At 37.1% G+C, this 22,113-nt stretch overlaps 1 protein-coding gene across 1 annotated transcript; it reads right to left on the reverse strand.

Annotated features, from left to right (window-relative positions):
* Positions 1 to 1,447: 1,447 nt before the first annotated feature.
* COPB1 (coatomer protein complex, subunit beta 1) lies at positions 1,448 to 19,298 on the reverse strand. Its single transcript, XM_010289418.1, has 21 exons — positions 19,146 to 19,298; positions 18,176 to 18,405; positions 17,262 to 17,431; positions 16,489 to 16,603; positions 15,795 to 15,887; positions 15,119 to 15,256; positions 13,970 to 14,089; positions 13,415 to 13,522; positions 13,175 to 13,321; positions 12,599 to 12,744; positions 11,485 to 11,581; positions 10,741 to 10,901; positions 10,392 to 10,512; positions 9,803 to 10,030; positions 9,450 to 9,629; positions 8,222 to 8,366; positions 5,985 to 6,104; positions 5,399 to 5,544; positions 4,018 to 4,107; positions 3,079 to 3,234; positions 1,448 to 1,778 (listed from the first exon to the last, which is right to left on the reverse strand). The coding sequence occupies exons 1-21, from the start codon at positions 19,234 to 19,236 to the stop codon at positions 1,719 to 1,721; spliced, it is 2,862 nt and encodes a 953-aa protein (XP_010287720.1). The 5' UTR covers positions 19,237 to 19,298; the 3' UTR covers positions 1,448 to 1,718.
* Positions 19,299 to 22,113: the final 2,815 nt, after the last annotated feature.

Below are 22,113 nucleotides of genomic sequence, written 5' to 3' on the forward strand. Positions count from 1 at the left end.
CAGCAGTGTGCCCAGGTGGCCAAGGCGGCAAACAGCATCCTGGCCTGTATCAGAAATAGTGTGGCCAACAGGAGTAGCAAGTGATCATGCCCCTGTACTCGGCCCTGGTGAGGCCACACCTCAAATACTGTGTGCAGTTTTGGGCCCCTCACTGCAAGAGGGACAGTGAGGTGTGGGAGAATGTCCAGAGAAAGGCAATGAAGCTGGTGAAGGGTCTGGAGAACAAGTCTTATGAGGAAGGGCTGATGGAACTCGGATCATTTAGTCTAGAGAAGGGGAGGCTGAGGAGAGGCCTTCTCATTCTCTACAACTGCCTGAAAGCGGGTTGTGGTGAGGTGGGTGTTCGTCTCTTCTCCCAAGTAACTAGCGATAGGACGAGAGGGAATGGCCTCAAGTTGTACCAGGGGAGGTTTAGATTGGATACTTGGAAAAATTTCTTTACTGAGAGAGTGGTCAAACATTGGAACAGGCTGCCCAGGGAGGTGGTGGAATCACCATCACTGGAGGTGTTGAAAAAAATGTGTAGATGTGGCACTTCGGGAGATGGTTTAGTGGGCAGGGTGGTGTTGGGTTGATGGTTGGACCTGATGATCTTAGAGGTCTTTTCCAACCTTAATGAGTCTATGATTCTATAAATGATTCTATGACACAGCAGCAGGACCTTCTACCAACTGGAAGAGTAGTGTTGGCTCTGGGGACTCTTCTGTAGAATGTATTGCTTGCAACAATTTAACAAATGCAGAATTAATGCTTAACAGATTCAGCTAAAAGTATTTTCAATCTAATGGTTATATGTTTTAATCTACTGCTAATTTGCATAACATGGTGTTAACTCACTTCCACATCCTGAACCAATTCACAATTCCTCCTTTTCTGCAATTCCTCAACTTGGTTCAATTCACTGCAATATCATAGTCAGTCTGAATCCTTCCTTCCTGAGCTTACACATGTGGTTAACGGCTGCATTCACTGAAAATGCTGCTTACACTGCTACAGCTTTAACATTGCACTTGGCTGTCTTTTCTGTGTTAACTAAAAAATAAGAACACCACCAGCAATTTTATGTTACTCATGATAACGCTGTTAGGAAAGCATTTCAGAAGCAAGAAGTTTAAGGGTCTACTATTTTCTGGAAAGAGCTGAATTTTGACAATCTCTTTTCTAATTTACAAGCTTCTCTGTACCAAGTGATTACATTACTAAAGCAACCATCTACAACATACAGCCTTTGATTTAGTTGTCAAATATAGAAAATATACCTATTCTCCTAGGTATACCAGTATATTTTAAGAGTCATGATCACACATTCACACAATTCAGGCCTAGTCATTATTGTAAACACTTAAAGTTATTACACACTCTCACTTTCTTGGGAGTATCAAAATACCCCTACCAGCTATTCAGTAATAATCAAATACAAAGTTTATAATTTACAGACAAAACAGTACTGGCATAATTTGTTTATTGTACTGTGAGCATCAGTATATATTAGAGACAAAGAAAACATGACTTCCAGGACAAAGAAAAAAACCTGGAGATTTAAAATTTTGCTCAGTATCAATCACGGAGAACCTATAAATTATCTGCTGGAATGCTTTCAGCTCAAAAGCTTGGCTTCTACAATTACAGAACACTGAAGAATATAAGATGTTCTGGATCCCAAAAGCCACATACCTAAGGTTAAATTGCAAAAGACCTGAAAAGACATTAGGTAAAATTTATAAAGTTGTTTTCTTCTGAGACAGATTGATCTTATCTCCAAGACTCAGGGCCATTCCCTGTTAGGAAAAGAAAGAAGACATTCATGACACAGATACTTCAAAATAACTTTATATAAAACAGAAGTTCCATATACAGAAATCTATGAAGTTACTGGCATGAAAATTAAAGTATTTCTAACTGTTCATTTATTTATATACATTACAGCGCACACCTTCTTAATACCAGGTAAAGGCTAGATCTACATATATTATTGAAATACTGAAACTTAAATTTGAGCTAGCAACTGCTAAATCAGTTATCAATACAAAAAGCAGAAAACAAGAGTAAGCCTTTTGACCCCCCACCAGTCCAAAGTATGTTGCCACTGAAGAAACTACAACAGTCAGCCCAGTTACTGAAATTCAGCTGTTGAAAGTCTCAGTGCTGATACCAGCACTCAATGTACTAAAGTTATAGAAAATAATTTAATCACAGAGCGATATTAATATATTACATAGAAACTGAAGAAATCTCAAAAGAAACTGCACAAATAAATCCACCTAATCAACAACAGAATGATCTCAACATGAAACTAAGCTGGCATGTATAATTGAATGCAGTCTTATGAAAAAATGCCACTGTAAACATTTCAGAAACATTAAACCACTCTGAAATCTTTACAATGACATCACATAAATTAAATGGTTTTATGTGATGAATGTCAGAATTCTGAGAGTCCTTTACTGTACACTGTTTATAATACTTTTATTGGTAGACTAGCTGTTTTGTTATTAAATAGTTCCAAATTTTGTACTTTTTTTTAGTCAGGAGGTAGAAGTTCTAAAATCCAAAGCAGACTCATAGATGTACCTTTAGGAAATAATTCTGCTGAAAGACACTGAGTTTTGTTTTGTTGTTTTTAAAAAGAACCTGTGAACAGCAATTACATGCATAAAATTTCCTTGTTGCATAAAATGAAATGTGTAATTCAGTAGGAAACAGATCATGGAACCTTAGGGAGCATTTGCTCTGTATTTAAAAGCAAATCAAGTATACTATCCTATTTGCAGCGCTATGGATAAAATAAGAAAATCTTGGCCCAAAGGCCTATTTTATGATAATGTACTGGGAGAGAAGACAAACAATGTGGTTTTAGGGTATGATTACACCAAACTAAAAAGCCATTCTTTCCTCACAAAATGTTTGTAAGACCGGTTTTTAAAAACTAAGGCTGAAGTTTCTATATCCGTCTTCCCTAAAAATTTCCCCATTTACCTAACACTAGAAACTAATGAACATCCAAAAATGTGCAAGTTTTTAATTTTTTTTTCTTAAAAACGACAAGGAGAAACAGTGCTCAAATAGAAGCCACATTACCTGACTCTTTGCACGGATTCGTATGTGACCAGTGACAGGTGCCTCTGGTCCAAGATGAATTGGCTTTTCAATGCTGACATTTGCAAGTGCATCTTCTCCAAATATGGAACGGGCATAAAGATTGGCTGCCATAAAGCCACAATAACCAGAAAGTGCCTACAAAAAGCACATTGGAACTCTTTAGAAAGGCCCAAATCCTTCAAATATATTTTAATTCATCCTACATATAGCTAGGCACATATCAGTATTTAAAATTTAAACTTCTTTCTTTGCATACCACATTTTTTAAAATACGAGAATCATGCAGTGGGAAACAGTGGTGGCCACCTTCTAAAATTAATATTGAAAGATATGCAAGCTACAATATTCACCATAACACGGTAGGATGGCATTTTATGATCTGATTTAATGAACAGCAAAATGGTAAAGAAGCTAGATAGTAGCAATAGCTACTATACCTATTTTGGCTACTATACATGTATTAGCTAACAGCTATTATATATATTACATCTTAAAAGCAAACAGCTATTGTGTATTTTTTTTTTCCCCTTTACAACAAAAAGGCTAGACTGGCAAAAGAAAAGTCAATTTTGACAGAGAAGGAAGGAGCTTGGAGCTACCAAAAAAAAAAAACCACCTGTATAAAAACAGATGGTTTCATCAAATCTATACTACAGCTTAGCTACTACAAATTAAAACAGCCATTCTGATTTTCTAGCTGGACAAGAAATAGTTGAAGTGATTAAGCAACATGGAATTTTCATAACATTAACTTGTTTTTACTAATTTCAGAGTGCTCATTTATAAACATTGAAGTATATGTACTATTTCATATTGTAAACAAGCATTCTCTAATAATAGTTATAACAAATGCCAAACAAATTAAACAAGCACACAAACTAAAAAGGGTATCTAACAGTCTTCAAGCAAACAGCTCACCTTCTCTGGAGTCAGGCATTTCATATTGGTTGACTTCAGTATGTGCTGCAAGTATTCATTTAGATCAATGATATTGGTATTCACAGTAACCTTCAAGAAGGGGAAAAAAATGGCAATTACTTTAATTAGCATCTCAGGCATTTCTGAAACCACCTCTTCTTCAGGGCTCTATAAAGAAGATTACCACTACATTTCTCCTTGAGGAACACAGTGAGCTAGCTCCAAATCACATTCTGTGGTGGCATAACACGAAGTCTTCACCTCCTGCCATCCACTTGTTAAAGGGTGGGAATTCCACGCTATGACCATGGTTTCTAAAATGTAATAGGTGAATATGATACTCTGCTGAACACATAGATTCCCTACAGCAAATAGTATACTTCTTGTCTGAATATAGTTTACACATTGCCAGCACAAGAAAAAACGGTATCTAGTCCAAATGCTTGCTTTTTAACCAATGATAAAAATTACTTTCATATTTCCCCTCTAGCAACAAAGCTCTCTGGGCTGTGTTGGCTTCCTTATACTGAATATTGTGGATCTTGCTTAAATTGCTTTTTAACTTTAAAGATCTTTTAGGAATAGTTTACAAATTGCTAAAGCTTCACATATTATGGGTTAAAATTTATTGTTCACAAGTTCTCTTTGAGGGAACTTAAACCCACTCTCGAGTGAATACACATGTAGCAAATAAGGCTACAGTTTGTGTAAAAGATCTCCCATTCTGTTTTAATGTTTCTCCTCTATTCTTAAATTATGTTGCTCTGTTGCACGAAATTATCTGCCTTAAACCCTTTTTTAACAGGCCTGTAACCAACAGTTTGGGCACTCTCTAATATTAAGTGTACCTACCATTTTGTTGGTCTTATGTAGCATCCATAACCACTCTGTATGCTACAGCTGTACTGCAAAGTAATAAAATGAAAGATGTCCCTGCCCATGGCAGGGGGGTTGGACTACATGATCTTTACAAGGTCCCTTACAACCTAAACCATTCTATGATTTAAAAAAACAAAAAAAAAAACCCCAATGTAATTCAGAACTGAACTGGAGAGTTTAAGCAGTATGAGTAATTCTGCAGTCTTCTCAGCATAAACTCATACTTGTTGCTCTCTTACCTTCGAGCTGAAATACACCAAGCAATTTGGACACCTTCTGTACAGGAGGTAAGGCTCAATGCACATACCTCTTTTAAAGAAAAAACTAGTTATTTCATCACTAAGCTTGTGAAATAGATAAGGTAACAATAAGAGAATGAGTTACTTGAGCCCAGTGCAGATGTTGAATGAGGTTTATATCAGACAATGAGCTGTAGAAATAAGGAACAGAATTATACCTCATCAACAAAACCCCCAAATAACATACAAAAAATAAAACTAACTTTGTTTTCCCACTCAAATTCTGCCCACATCTGTCTGAATTCCGCATCTGTACATGAAGCAGGCTGGATGTAATCCATGATGTCAATGTGAATATCACTGAGAACCACACAGTTTCTGTCGCTGGCTGCTCCAGAGACATCATACACTGCAATATAAAACACAAACCATCTTAACATTTTAAAAAGTGCATTTGCACTAAATAAGAGTGCTCAGTTACCACCTGCCAGTTAACAACAGTCAACAACTTGCTCAGTCTCATTGCCGACCTTCAGGTGCTTTACCCAGTTGCCACAGAACTTGAATTAAATGCATTGGTCTTTCAGGCAAGGCTGCCTAGCTCATCCCAAATTCAGAGACTTGTGTTCAAGTATCATGCTGACAATCATTCTAAAGGTAGCATGCTCTACTATGACTGTAAGTAAAAGTGATGTACATTTTAAAAAAATCATCACAAATTATTCATACATTGTAGACCATTTAATTTCCTCTTCCAGAACAAAGTGTTTTAATTATTTTTTAGCTCACTCAGCAGTTAAGAAATGCTACACATTAATGTAAATTTTGCACACCGAATTGTTTACTTACCAATATTACCAAAAATTATTCCGTTTTCTGTTGAAGCGACTTTGACGTTAGCTTTAATGTTTGCAAAATCATGTGGAGCAAGTGTCAGAGGAGATGGTTTTTCCACAAGTTTCAAGTCACCTGTGTAAAGAAATTGGGAGATGGGGATCAGGGAACATTAACAGTACACAATGAGTTTAGCTTCTGGGACAACTTGTTTTATTTTCTTGTCATTCAATTCTAATGGGCCACAAAAATGATCAGAGGGCTGGAACACCTCTCCTGTGAGGACAGGCTGAGAGAGTTGGGGTTGTTCAGCCTGCAGAAGAAAAGGCTCCAGGGAGAACTTACTGCAGCCTTTCAGTACTTAAAGGGGGCTTATAAGAAAGATGGGGACAGACTTTCTAGCAGGGCCTGTTGTGACAGGACAAGGGGCAATGGTTTTAAACTAAAAGCGGGCAGGTTCAGACTAGATATAGGGAAGAAATTTTTCACCATGAGGTGGTGACACGCTGGCACAGGTTGCCCAGAGAGGTGGTAGATGCCCCATCCCTGGAAACGTTGAAGTTCAGGTTGGAGGGGGCTCTGAGCCACCTGCTCTAGTTGAAGATGTCCCTGCTTACTGCAGGGGGGTTGGGCTAGATGACCTTTAAAGGTCCCTTCCAACCCAAAGATTCTATGGTTCTATCATTCTAATGTCTACAGAGTTGCACTAAAAATACTATCATGAAGTTATTAGTTGGTTTGGAATTTTTTTGTGTGGTGGTTTGGTTTTTTTTTTAGTTTGCTACCTGCAAGACAAAATAATTTACATTTAAAATTTCAGTTAAAATATTAGTGTATTCACCCAAACCCCAATGACAACAAATGTAAACATTCTAATGTCTACAGAGTTGCACTAAAAATACTATCATAAAGTTATTAGTTGGTCTGGAATTTTTTTGTTTGGTGGTTTGGTTTTTTTTTTTAGTTTGCTACCTGCAAGACAAAATAATTTACATTTAAAATTTCAGTTAAAATATTAGTGTATTCACCCAAACCCCAATGAAAACAAATGTAAATAGTGACTTAAATGGGCTCTGGATTGATCCTAGGATTAAATTTTTAACAATCAAGAAATGGTTAATTCTACCCTGTGTTTTAATCACTGACAACATCATAATACCCAATCCTACAGTCAAGTGCCTCAAAACCAAAGTTCAACGTCCAGAACTACATGCACTAAGCTATTTATAAACAGGTCAAAGTATCACATTGATTTTGAATGTAATTGCTCCCAGGAAACAGTAAGAGATGTATTTTTCCTAATCCTTTAGCAAGCAATTATAGAAGATTCCTCAGTTCTATCAAACTGCAATTTGAGAACACAGCTTGAACAGCACCAGCTCTACACAGACGAGTGATGCATCATGTCAGTTTTTGAAATCTGTCTGAAGATACCAACTGGGAAATACAGAATTCCACTTTACTGAGGTGATAAATAGAAAAATACAATCTATTAAGTAACGTATTAGTTTTATTTATCTCCATCATTAATCTCATCAAATGATTTACAAAGGATTAGGAGGATGGTTATGCCCCTCCAGTCATATTTAGAGCAATTAGAAGTATAAAACATGTGTTCTCCCACTATGTTGTAAACTTATTTCAACTTCTGACTGCCAAAACAGAAGGTAACTAATAGGAAACTGGTTACTGTCCTTTGATTATCTGCTCAGCCCCTAGAAGTTAGTGAGGCCTCAGTATTGTTCAAGCAAGCCTCTGGGTACAGCTGTCAGTACAGCGAATGGTTTCAGCTGAGTAAATTCAAGTACTTCAGGCTGCGTGAAAGAACCACTTAAGGCAGATGGCTTTCTGTTGCCTGACATATGCTCCATACCAAGTTGGATTCTGTCCTCTTGCACTATGGGAACCGCACAATGGGGAATAAGTATACTGAAAAAACTGTCCATATTTCAGGAAAAAGGAAGAAGGGGAAATGAAATGCTATTTTTCTAGTGAAAAAAAGCATGAAAAAGTTCAAAATCCAACTACAGTTTACATCGTCAGATAGTATTGTCAGTGACAGTAGATAGAGGTCTTCCACCTTCAGGAAGAAAAACGTATTTTTTAAGGCATTCAAAAACATAATTTCAAAAGGGCAACTAGCTGGCACACATTTACAAGAAGTTAGTAGTGTTTCAGAAACTCTTAGAACTCGGTGTCAACGCCCAGCACAGTTGCCCAACAGTTGCTTTGTTTCCCACAGTTCTCCTTACCTAGTGTAGCTAGTTCTAGTGTGCAGTTCTGCAGAGTATCACTGGTCTGGTTGACCACAAGCACATCCAGCACAATGTCATACTGATTGACGTGGACGTATGCTTCTGCATAGACAGGGTCCGAGAAACCTGTCAGTTGAGTAACCTGTGAAAGAGAAGAGTTTAAGGTATTTTTCTTCTCATAAACTAATTGAAAACATGGAATCATGTCAAACAATGGCAAAAAATATGTATTACGTACAATTAAATCCATTACTCTTTAATATGAGCCTCTAAATCAAGCAGGTGTGCAAAGAGCTTTTAATTACACAGAACTAACTGGTAATAAAAAAAAAGAAAAAAGAAAATTGGAAAATACACTGCAAACAATCACCACGAAGTTTTGTCTAGAAAATAGGATTTAAAGAAGTTGAGATGTTTAGGAAATCTAAAGTTAATGCATAAGTCTTCCAAAACAAACATTTCATCAATTTATAGCTAAACACACAATGACTCTCCATAGTATTCATACAAACTGAACTGCATCCTTCCTTTATATGTCCTTTTGCGTACACACTACAATTATAAAAACTTTTCCAGATTAAACGTATTCTCAACTCAATTCACTAAAGTTCCTATAATATAGACTGTAATGCCATTTATTCTTAAAAAAACAGCAGGACAAAGACATACTGACTTAAAATGAAAAGGTAACTTTAAACAGTAAAAAGATTTCATTAGGGTCATTTAATTAGGGTTTTTTAACCCTAACTAATAAATGAATCAACAGATTTCTTCTCTTTGGACCTTCTCTGCAGGTCCTGGTAACCAGCAGCCAAAAAAAACAAACAAAAAAAGAATTATAAGGAGTGAAACAAGGATGGCCTGCACTTGGCAACAGGATACAGCAGCCAAAGAAAGAAAGAAAGAGGTTCTTAATCACTTGTGACATCCCTGCTCTTTTCCCCTACTGGGCTCTTCAGACCGGCAAACAATCCTAAGTTCTTCTCCACATCCCACGAGCTCAGCAGTTGTCAAGTCTCCTCCTTATCCTTCCCCTCCCATGTGAAGAAGGTAACAACTTTAAGCTAAAGGGCTTTTCTCTTTCTCCTGATCCTAACCAGGAAATATCTGGGTCTTTCCAACAAAGCAGCACAGCATGGTTCATCAGTTCCAGCCTGTGATTCCCAAAGCTGATCTTGTGCATAAGCAGCGCAAAGTGTATATAATTGAAACACTTTAGCATTACCTTGTTAAGTTTGGATGCAAGAGGATCAGCAGCCTCTTTCCTCTGTGTGTTTCCCATTGCTGCAAGAAGGCTGAGCTGAAACTGGTCTTCTTTTGAGCTCATTTCATTTTTAGCAGTAAGCTGCATGAAGGAAATGGGATCGTCTGGCTGAACTGTCACATTTCTCTTCTCGGATTCTTTCTGCAGGAAGAGAAATATTCAAGCACTCACGATGAATGCCATTCCTTAGCACAGATACACAGTCAAATAACGGCTGACTTACAATCAAAGGGTGACATTTCTGGGACCTGCTTGGATGTGAACATCTGTAAAGAATTCCAAGTGTTTGTGGTTACACACTTCTAATAGCTCACCTTCTGGGAAAGTTTCTCCTCTTCTAGCTTGGCTGACAGCATATGCGAGAGGGACTGCCTGCATTCTTTGTTGAAAATATCATTCATGAGAGGAGAACATTCTGACAAAACTTTCAGACACAAGGAAATACGATCCACATCGTCATCTGTAATTGGCTTCTTAGGAAGAGAGGACTTTCCCAAATGGAGAATAGTGGCCATCAGCAGCATAGCTTCAGCAATGAAGGACTGAGGAGGATAAAGGAAAGAGAATGGAAGGAGGTAACTGCATTTTACATAGCTTTACAGAAATATTTATTTCTGACTTATTTACAAAAAGGTGCACATGAATCAAACCATAAAAATCTCTGAAGAAATTACTTTTTTTAGTACTTGTTATCTAGAAAGCAAGCAGCATGACTTAAAGACTGTCTAGACACAGTGGCTGGAAAGCAGCAGGCCCTGTTTGTTAACCAAATTATCATTATTATCCAATCACATAACTGGCACTTCACTTTGGACTTAAACCCATTTTGCATCTGCTTAAAAGAAAAGAGGCAACAACCAGCTCTTCTTTGCAACTACAGTGAAAACTTAATAGATGACTTACATTTTGTTTCTTCTTTTCCTGAACTAGCGCCACATAACGTAAAGCAATCTTAGTTAAAGTTGTAGCAAGGGAAGCCGCAACAAAGAAATCACCATCAAGCAGGAATCCTCGTAACGGAGGTCTGCAAAGACAAATGATTATCAGAAAACTAGTTTTGGATGACATTATATGCAGTAAGCTTTGATTACAAATCCTAAGCAATTAGGGAACTTCCTATCAGATACCATGTACTTGGGATAATACCTTAAAACAGGAAATTACCTCAACTACTAAACTCTGCATGAGAGAGAATACCACTTTAAAAAAAATTAACCAAGTCATTCATGGCCTAGTAAGAAGTCTTGAATACCTGTCTTCTTCCTTTTTGGCAGGTCGGGAACTACTGAGAGCACTCTGTGTTGCATAAGTGCCCATCTCTGTCACCAGTTTTTGGGCTGGACCCACAGACACTTCTTCTTCAGGTTTTAGTTCACCAGCTTCTTTCTTGATTTCAGATTCTACTATTGGGATCTAAAAGCAAACGGAAAACACTTGTTACAATTAATATAAAAAAAGCTATTTTTCTTCTGAAAAATGTTTTAATAAACATTTCCTGCATTGTTAAAGTTTTTATAAGTAAAAGGTCACTTACAGTGCAACAGTTTTGAGAGAATTTGAAGAGACGGGCAAATGTTGAAATATATACAGAAGCCTCCTACCAATGCATAAAGCTCACATTGCACAGATTGTCTTGGATCCCTCTCAGAACAACCCAGACTTAAAGCGTTTTAATTATATCCTTTGATATAATTAAATCGTATCTTAAAGCTGCCATAATTTTCTGAAATATGGAATTTCTCATCTCTCCTCTTAACGGGTATCACTTATTCTCAATATATGCTAGCTTCAGGTATGCTACTTTAAAGAAAATAATTAATGCAAAACCCTAACTGGTTTTTACTTTAGATTTCTTCTGCACATGCCATTGCACATTGCAAGTGCTCAAAACCCTGTTGCATCTTATCTGATTTTTTAAATACACATTTTTCTTAGAAAACACACAGCATAATAGTAAGTAAAACCACAATGAACTAGCCTAAGAAAGTAAACACACCTCTCCAAGTGATCTGCGAACTTCTGTCATTACACTTTGTATATCTTCCTTTGTGCTGCAATATTCTCCAAGGATCCATAAAGCTCCTCGATAAATCCTAGGACAAAAACAGTAACTTAAGTCACACTTTTATAATGTACTCAAACTAGGATCAAGAGAAGTGATTTATGGTCACGTGGTAAAGGCCAGTCTTTGTCGACAAATTCAAAAGGACGTGATTGACAGAAAGCAAGTTTGATCAGGAGCAATCATCCTTTCAGCTTCACTAAACTAATGAACAAGTATATCAAATGAGATATATTCTCTGTTACAAATTTATTCCCATCTGTGTTAATCTTGATATTCACAAAATTAAATGTCATTATGATCATAATGAAAAAACTCTACTGTATGTGAATAGAGTCAGCTGTAATTTCTCCAGTTAACTGAGACAAACTAATTCTTCCTTCATACAGGAGAAACTTAAAAACAAGAACATGAATGAAGATTAGGGAAAAAACCAGCAAAGCTTCAGAGGGTTTCCCCGCCCCCTGCCCCTTAATGAAATGACAACAGAGATAGAATTCAGTTTCCTCTGTGTTGGAAGAATGACAGAGTGGTGTCTTGCTACAGAGTTCTCATATGACTTAGCCTTTGCAGGGGCCTCAGAAAACCAAGTTTTTAGAGCCCTGAAAGGTACTAAAGCAGCTTTGCAGATTGCAAAGCCCAGTCTGTGTTAGACTAGGTTTTCTAATAAACGTACCATAAGTATTTCCAGTTGCCTACAAGTACAAATTCCTGAATGTTGTCTTAACAAATATATCCCTTTAGACTTGGCCTTCATCAACAATGCTATCTTCTAGCAAGTGGAAATACAATTATCAATTGCATCATAAAAATGAAATTTGAATTAATTTTCCTCATTCAATGCAACAAGCACCCAATATATCTTTTGTACAAGTAGGCAATAAGGAAGCTGTACCTAGAAATCATTTACATGCAAAATATCTCAGCCTCAGTTATTCTTCTTTGTGTGCGGGTTGCAAGGATTTTGGTACATATTTAATGACAACATACATTCAATGCAAGTGAGCCACAGGGCGCTCCAATGTCTGATATCATATTTTGGACTCACTTGACAGATTTAATAGCGTGAAAGACTTCAAGCATCTTCTCAACAATGAGAGGTCTGAGGTTATCAAATCGCTGGATCGCTTCCCGCACAAACTCCAAGACATCAGCAGCTGCCGCTTCATTATTATCACTAAGGAACTCCATCAGCTAGCACAAAAGAGTGAACATGAGCACAAATAGCAGTGTGGCTAAGTTTGTACAATAGTATTTTCCTCCTACATCCAGAAAAATAAAACTGCATATATATCTCCTGTTAAACAAAGCTTAAGTCAACCAACCTTAAGTACATTCCAATGAACTACCAATTACCATAATCCCAAAATTGTTTTTCTAATGGTACAAATTATGGTACTTTTAAGTAAAGTACTCTTCAGCTCATGTTCTTCAAAAATATTTAAAAATAAACTCTCAGAAGACAAATAACTACAACAGAAAAAGTCCTGTATTTCTTCAGGGATTAAAAATAATACTGCTTTGTGTGAGGCCACTGTCAGAAACACCTCAGCTCCAGTTATTCTCCAGGTTTTGGGTATAGCTAGAACATATTTAATGACAATATAATTAAACATTTGCATACCACTGGAATAACATTTGCAGCCATATCTGGAAATCGAACACTACAGGAATGCAATGTACGAACAAGCAGCTGTCTGTACTTGTCTGTATCTTCATGCTCTGTCACATTATTAGTTTTAATCACTTCCTTCTTCAGAACAATCACAAGCTGCAGAAAAGATTAAATAAAATTGAAGAAAGTGCCATATTTTTCCAAAGAATAAAAAACAGTGTAATGAAACAAAAGCAATATACATTTTACCTCTTCCACATTTCTTGAAGAGACAAGATCCAGAGCTAGTTGAAGGGTTTTTTTGCGCACTTCTAGATCTGGGGTACTCAACACTCTGAGGATGTCCATAACTAGATCCTGAAACAATAACAAAATGATAACAACTTTGTTGCTTTAAATTACTCCCTTTTCGTACAATTCCAGTTTTCAGTCGTCCATGATTTTCGAAGGCTTTCTGGATACATAATAAATAATCTACTGACAAACAAGCAAAAGATCCTAGGCATTAGGAACTTCACCATGTTCATTTAATACATTCTACATTTACTTAAAAGGTCCACCATGCAAGCTACATCATTAAGTCTTACAATCAAGACAGCATTTGCTGTTGTTAATTCTTACACAGATAACAAAAGCAGCAAGTCATAAACATAAAAGTCCACCCAGTGTGTTTTTACTAAAAACATATCAACAGAAGATTTAAACTGCAGAAGTACATTTTTCCACACATCACAACACCCAAAAATTTTGTTTAGGAAAGAAGCGCCTTCAACAAGCTTGCAGGAAAAGAGACAGCTCACATACCTGTAACACTCGTTCATGGGAGGGATGCTCCTTTAATTCAATCAACCGATCCAAAACAATCAGTTTCACATTATTATCACTTTCTTTAATAATCAAATCTATGTAGCATTGGGCAGCTGCCTAAAATTAAAAGAATCCAAAAAAAATTTTAAATAATGAAGAGGAGAAAATGGCAAATTTCTGAGAGAAGTTCAGGAAAAGACACCTTCTACATTGCTATTAAAGCAACTACTCAAAGAGATGGCACAGAAATGAACCTGAGAACAGACTTTAAAATTTTCTGGTCCACTGTTATCGATTCCACCACCGTGTTACAAAAATTGCACAAGAAGGCTCACGATGGCATCAGCTTACAATACAGACTTGATTTCAAATTCAAAGAAAAGTCATAAACAGATAAATTTCCTGGCATGCTTTGGGTCAGCTCTTAAGTACGCAACAGGGCATGAAAACCAATTTAAAACAGTTGCTTGCGTTAGCCTAGCTAGATGTGGTTTTAATGACAGCTTCTATGTACAATATTCCTACTCAACAAAATTTACTACACTAAAGCAAGAATGTTAGAATTAATATTCCTCCTGATCTTTTGAAACTACTATTTACAGTGCTTTTACTCTAAATCTAGACTTGTATAGTCTATCTTTGAAATTTCCATACAAGTTCAAAATTCCTGTGTGATCCCAAATAATCAGCTGTACAAACATAAATCTAGGAACCCAACGTCAATCAGTAATCAATGAAAATCTTCACCGCTTTATGTTTCCACCCTGGTCTGAAAAGAGTAATATTTATGAGTAAAGAAAGTCATTCCATCTCTGCAAATCTTCAGCTTCAGTCTGCTTTGCCAAGTATGCCAAGAAGACTGCAGGTTGGTACCAACTACAGTACAACAGTCTGCACAGTATTCGAGCTTGTCCCCAACCAAAGTGACACGAAGTCCAATACCTGCAGGTCTGCAAAATACAGTCTCAGTCTTTTTTTGTGGCCAATTTTAAGAAATATTTTAAGACAGTGTTTCACATGTGAAGTGTTTAACAACACTGCATATTACTAAAGTCTTTGCTCTTTCAAAGTATCAATGTACAGCATACAGTATTTGTTCCAGTGCACTAAAAACTACTGAAACATCTGAAAACATCACTTTTATACCTTGATTGCCGTTGGTGCACTGGAGAGTGTAACCAGAGTACCTGCAGCTTCATACTTCACGGCAGGACTCGATGACTGCAGTAAGTTGTAGATGCAGCGAATAAACCGAGCTCTCTCTGATGGATTCGCATGACAGACCTAAATAAGAACAATGCGTAGTTGGCACATGAAGAAAAAAGAAACAGCAATCGTATAGCTCAACTGCTCCATTATCTTACTACAAGGACAAAATTAAGCAAAAGGTGACAATCTTTTCTGAGGATAAGAAGCGTCATTCACAGTTGTAAAAATTTAATTGCAAAAGCTATTAAAACATTACTAACAATTCTATGCAATGCCACAAGGTCTTAAAATCTCAGCTCAAAAGGAAAGGCCTAGCCTCTACTAGCTTCTGTAACAGACGCCCCGCTCATGTCCATGAGGAACAGTCTGATAATACACAGTCCACATCACAGCATATCAGGTGAGACATTGCTCTACACTGTGCACACTTGAGTGGTTTATTATTTCAAGAGACAAACCTCATTCAGCTCTACTAAACAGTGACATATTCCTGACATGGACTAAATGCTAGCTATAATGCCTTTTCCAGCAACATGCTACCCCTTTTAAAAAGCAGCCTAATATAATCTATCGTGTACGTTTATTTAAATGTGCCACAACATTTGTCTTTTACCTTATAAATCAGTTCAACAATAACCAACTGCAGTATGTCACCAAATGTCTGGACTTGGTCAATACAGGTACTCAAATAATCCAAAGCTCGATCCTACACAAATAAAAGATAAATTATTCTAAATTATTCTGAGTTTGCTCACTCAGCTATATTTTAAATCAAAACACATTTTAAAAATCAAAACAGCATGTATTCAACCCTTCAGCTGGAAATTTAAAACAATTTACAAAAACACTGTAAACCCGAAGAGCAAATTAATCAATTCTGTCTATAGGTGGCAAAAAGAGAGACAAAACTAATGGTAATCAGGCACAAAAGGCAACGGTCTGTAGAGCAAATAATCCAAAACGCTAAACAGAAATTGCCATTTCTTTCTCATGTGACCACAAAAGCTATAAACCAGTAAGTAGGTAATGGAGCACTTCTCAATCTGGTTAAGTTCACTTGGCAAAACTAATTACAGTTTTTAGCACCAATTTATGCCTTCACCAAGTACAGCAATTCTCCTTTAAAATGAAGACAACACTGAAGACCTACATTAACTTTTTCAGTTGCCAAATATTCCACAAATAGGTTAACACTACCATATTTTTTTTAATGAATATAAATAGTTTATACTACCAAACTACTAGCTAGTTACCTAGCACATTTTGAAGTATTTAAACCAAACGAGTATGAGGACAAGCATCCTTACCTGATCTGCATGAATTAGCATCATAAATGCATTTCTTTTGCAGCTTGCATCTTTCTCATTCACCAAGAAATCATGGATCAATTCAGGAGCATCAGGTATAAGATGTTCAAAATTTCTTTAAAAAAAAAAAAAATCATAATTAAAACAACTGCTGGTAAGGAGTAGAACCTAAGTCTTAAGTGCATATCCTAAAGACAAGCGGTTACAAAACTTCAAAAAGCGTAAAACAGTGATACATAGCTTTTGTGTAGCTATTTGAAACTGTCAACAGACTCAAGGAGCTTTAAAAAAATTGTTTGTTATCATGACAGCCAAGTCATTACCCCATGAATAATTTCTGTTTAATAGTAACATTCATCCACACTGTTCAGGTAACAACTGCAATAAAGTTTAGTATGTAACTGCAGTACATGAAGAATTCCTTGCTTCAAATAAATTTATATATGCATATTCCTGCAAGGATTCTTCTATATTTATCATTGTGGACAATGATTACTATTAATAATGTTTAGATCATTAAGAAAGGCATTTTCCCCATGCAAATTAACCTGCAATATCAGGACCTCAGTCATACTTGAGCAAGCAGCAGCAGTTATGTTTTGCTTTTCCAAAGAAGTCCATTAGATAGAGGAGAAAAAGCAAACAAACAAAACAAACCTTGAACACCACACCAGTGATTGGTAAATGTTTATGAGAGCTCAAAAAACATCCAGATCACTAAAGCTAGCCTTGGTCTTTTGCATCCACAACTTGAAGTAGTTTCTAGCATTTACCTATAAATCGTGTAAATTGCAAGAACTGCATTTCTGCGGACATAGCTGTGACGATGTTCTAGACATGCACGAATGGCTGGCATCAAAGGCTCTAACAGTTCTGCTTCTTTCAGCTTACAAAGAAAACGGAGAGTGGAGCCTCGGATAAATTCATTTGGGTGTTGAAGATCCTAAAATCAACAAGAAACATTTTTGAAATGCCAGATTATTCAGCCTAATTGTTAAGCTAAGATGAACACAACTTGCTAGTCTACCAAGCAAGTACAAGTTCCCAACATCCACAATGACACCTCACTGCCTTCTCATGGAATACCTTCTTAAAACACTGCTGTTCCACAATACTTAAAAACTTGTATTTCTGTGTAGTAGAACTTACAAAGCCTGATTTTTTTTTTTCTGCATTGTATGTGTTTTCTCTTATTACTAGGGCTGTGAAAGCTCACCCTGCAGGCTTCCCTGCACCCCAGATACTAACCTCTAGTGTATATTAGTTCATCTGCTTCCGACCCATTGCCAAAGAAGTTGAAGGACCTTAATATCTTTGTGAAGGAGTGTCCCAAATACACCACGATGAAGTTATTCCAAAAATAGTGTCCTTCTATGTACCATGGCTTGTCCCAAGACATTATGAAGACGGTAATTAGGTTGCCCCTCATATTTGAGGTTCACTGACTCAGAAATGAAAAGCACTAAATTTTTGTTAAGTCATAACAGTAAAAGAACAGATACAAATTCCTTGGTAGTAGGTCTGCTGGTTACCTACAATTATCCAGCTCTGAAGCACTAAGGTGAAACAGTTAGGAAGGAAATGCTGAGCATAAGCCATTTTTATATATATTAAATAACACAAAATGATACACTTTCTATAAAGATCCAGTGTAGGAACATAAGCAATGAAATAAATAATGGGCTACCTTTCTGTATGCATCGCATACAAGGATCATTTCTTGCAAAAGCCTGCCATCTGGAGTGGTCTTTGGCACTATCTCCCAAAAGACAAGCAGCAGTTTTTTGATAGTATGATCTTGGAGAGGCAGTACAAAACGTATAATGGTCATCAGAAGCCCAGGTAGTTTTTCACCATTCAGAATCATGATGATTACTTTCTTCAAGGCCTCTGTTTTCAACTTGACATCTCCTTTTTCTACAGAGGATAGAAAAATCAAGAAAACAAATCACAGTAATTATGGCATCAGGAAGGCTAATATGTCACAGCTAGTTTAACAGCAATACTGATCTTTAGTGTCAGAAGATACAAAGCCCCTCTGAAGAAGTGTGATATAGCATATCAATAAAATTCACACCCTTACTTCTGCTAAAAGGATAAAGAGGAAGCAAGGGATTTTTAAAGAATAAGCATGGAGTTCAGACTTAATTCTACGATCAACATCTTGGAATTAACCAAGTTAAACCAATTTCATGACTGTTTCAATGCTTAAATTTGAACACCCTTTTATACCAGGATACTATCATGCACTCTGATGTCATACATATACCAAATACTGCAAGTGCCATCTCTGCCAGCAAGATACAGCAGTGCACTGAACAAATAAGACAACTTGTTGCTTATCATTGCATTACTTAAATCTGCCTGAGCCCAAACAGGTGTTACTTCAAACAGAACGACAGAAATGGATTTCAAATTTTTGCACATATGGGGGGGGGGAACCAACCCAAAACCAAAACACGTAAGATAAATACCATGAAGTTTCTCAAGACACAGCAGAGTAATGTACACATTTCAAAAATCAACAGAACAAAATAAACATCAAATTGACTTGAGTTTATAAAATGTAAACAATATTCTAGGAAAGACACAATGAGAGAATGTGAGAATAATTCAGGTAAGAAGGAGTATCCTTCAAATCATCACCCATTACTTGCCTAGGTCATTTTTTAAGCTGATTTCAGAAGGTGGTTCTGAATCCATCGGAACATTGATTAACGTGTAACACACGTTCTCAGCAGCTGTCATGGTTCTTGGTTACACAAGTTTTCTCAAGGGAAGAATTATTTTTACACAAATACCAGACAGCCTAAAAAACAAACAAAGCAAGCCATTCCAAAGTTAACAGATTTTATTAACAAACAACAGAAAAACGTCTTCATAACTGACTTAATGATTTGAAGGGATTGCTGGGTTTCCTGAGAAGCCACATTTAAAAGCCTTCTTTATTTTCTGGCATGCTAAAACATTGCTGTTAGTACCAAACAATGAAGAACACAAAATTTCCCAAAGTAAAAAAAAAAAAAAAAAAGTAGATTAAAGAAACCTTTCCAATACTTAGGCACAGTCAGAGAAAACAGAAGTATACGGGCACCTGACTGCAGCTGAACGGATACAGCAGCTTCTTCCTCATCTTCTCATGTCCTGATCCTAGCTATATATTCCCACTACCTTCCCTGCAGTCCTGCGCCCCTCCAGATGAACTGACCCAAGCTGCAAAACCAGCTGAGAAACATCACAGCAAAAAGAAGGGAAGAGTTTTTGACTTTTTTAACAAGTTGAATCAGCCTATGAAGGAAGTTTTGAAGATGAGCATGAGATCCAATAGAGCAGAAATGAAGGATGGGAGAAAAGACAACATGGTGGAGAGGGAAGCTAGACTGCTCTTTACCTGCCAAGGATCCTCAGACCAGCTCAACTCTCCTGTCTAATTGCTCCGCTAGACACTAATGAGGAAAGTGTTGAAATTTTTATGGTAAAAAGTAGGAGAAAGTTACAGATCTATCAAAGCTGCTGTGTGGCTGACAGTTCAGGTAACAAAATTAGCAGTTAAGCTCAATCTTCATTTTCATATTTGTTTCTTCCTTAGATAATAGATATCTAGGATCAAATAAAACTTTTTATTCAATTTGTTAAGTAATGAAAAATGCTTGTTTGAGCTTGCTCAGTTACCACTGATACCATACTGACAAGCACAGTAAAGGAAATTGTTACTTTTTACTACCTGAGCGATTTTGTATTTTCTACAGAAAATGTGTCAAAAAGTTACAGAAGAATGACTTTGTGCTTTTATTGCTATTAATTTTCTTGAAGTCTTAGACTGAGTTTAACAAATCAAACAAGGAAGATGCCTTTTTATTTTAAATTATGATACTACACATCACTCAAATACTGTGTACAAGCACACACGTTTATGTAATTATTATTGCTAACTAATAATAGAGCCAACAGACCTGAACAAAACCATCCTCATCAAAGGTCGTGATTTACATAAAAGATCAAACCACTAAACTTTCCAATTCAACACTATGCTTTCATTGTAGATCACTTTTCTTCTAAGTTTGATGATCTTGAGCAGGGCCATATCTCCAAGACATAAAGCTTTCAATAACATGCCAATTTAAGAAGTTATTGTCTGAGGACACCAGCTCCTACCCACATCACCTCTTTTATCTGCGCAGACAACTTTTGATATGCAAATCCTGTAAACTCACCAACCCTACTTTATTCTCAAAGCAGTAAGAAAAATAAACAAAATCCAACAGACCAACAAACACCTATTCCCAGCCCGGTTAAAAGCACTGCCCCCACAAACAATTCCAAGGAGAAAAGACAAGGGAAGGTGGGACATGGAGTTGGCAGTATTTGGATGAATGTCTGAGATGCTACAGAAGCTGGTACTGGGCCCAAAGTCCCCTTCCTCATCAAACAAGTACCTAGAGAACCTCAGGCTGAACAGTGTGCAGGTAAGTTGTGCCGACTTGGGCTGCAGCCTCTTTCTATAGAAAGGAATACACAATTAAAACACTACCGCAACTACTAGTACCAAAAAAAATAGAATTCCAATACATTTTTTTTAAAACACTGCCACTTTCTATTAAGAATTCTGTATTTTTAAGGAAGATTAGATCCTTCAAACTCGTTTACAAATATCCACATAAACAACTCCTGCTCATTTTTAGAAATACAACTGTTTGTTGCTTTTTGTATGCTTTTTCCATACTTTTACTCAGAACTACTGCCTCAACGCCCTGCAGCTAGCAACTTCAGCTCCAGTAACTACTCAGACCATAAAGTAGATCTATGCAAAAGCAGACCAGGTATCTTTACTCGTATAAATATCTCAACTGCAGAAATTCTCTCAAAAATCAGAGCCAAACAGTTCTCTGAAGCATGAAAATGTGCAGTGTATTTTAGGCTCTGAAAAGCAGCAGTGAAAAACCACCCTCCTAAAATGCAGAACTGGGAGACTTGGCAGGGAAACAACTGCCAAGTCTTCCTCCTTGCAAGGCACCAAGCTTCGAAATCACAGTTGGATGTTACAGACAATCCCAACTGACACAGAAGTGGATGCTGCTCTACTTCTTCAGCAATAAAACTTCTGAGTACCCGTATAAGAAAATTCAAAGTTACAGAGTTTATACAATACAGGAAGACAAAAAGCCACGCCTGCTCTCCAGCTACACCCTCGGGAAGTCTTATGAACTGGGGTACCTTACGAACCAAAACGCTGAAGAAGCATCATTTTGCCGATGCACGACCTACAATACATAATGTAAAAATGTTTATTAAAAAATCCCGAGTGAATTTATAGCCAGTTCAGGCAGATTTCTCTCTTAATTTTCCAGGCGATTACTTTTTGCTCAAAACGCCTGGCATATTTGGCTATGAGTTGAAACTTAAAATACTGAGATGTCGCCCTTCGCCTGCCATTACCCTGCATAAATCTAGCCGTACAGCACATCGTGCGTGTCCCCCCCTCCCCCTGCCATTCCCCTGCATAAATCCAGCCGTACAGCACCGGGACACCACAGCACCTCTCCAGGAGGCCGCGCCACAAAGGCACACAAGAACGCGAGAGGGTCCCAAGCCCCCGCAGGCCCATGGCCCCCCGCCAGCGCTGCT

This window comes from Phaethon lepturus, unplaced genomic scaffold, assembly GCF_000687285.1.
Source record: "Phaethon lepturus isolate BGI_N335 unplaced genomic scaffold, ASM68728v1 scaffold496, whole genome shotgun sequence".
Classification (NCBI taxonomy): Eukaryota; Metazoa; Chordata; class Aves; order Phaethontiformes; family Phaethontidae; genus Phaethon; species Phaethon lepturus.

What these genes read in the sequence shown, in the direction of transcription:
- COPB1 (XM_010289418.1), bottom strand. Translation starts at nt 19,236, where the DNA reads ATGACAGCTGCTGAGAACGTGTGTTACACGTTAATCAATGTTCCGATG. An exon ending in CACGCTATTAAATCTGTCAA is followed by an intron (nt 11,582 to 12,598) that starts GTGAGTCCAAAA and finishes TTTTTGTCCTAG; the next exon opens with GATTTATCGAGGAGCTTTAT. An exon ending in AATTTGAGTGGGAAAACAAA is followed by an intron (nt 4,108 to 5,398) that starts GTTAGTTTTATT and finishes CCCTTCTTGAAG; the next exon opens with GTTACTGTGAATACCAATAT.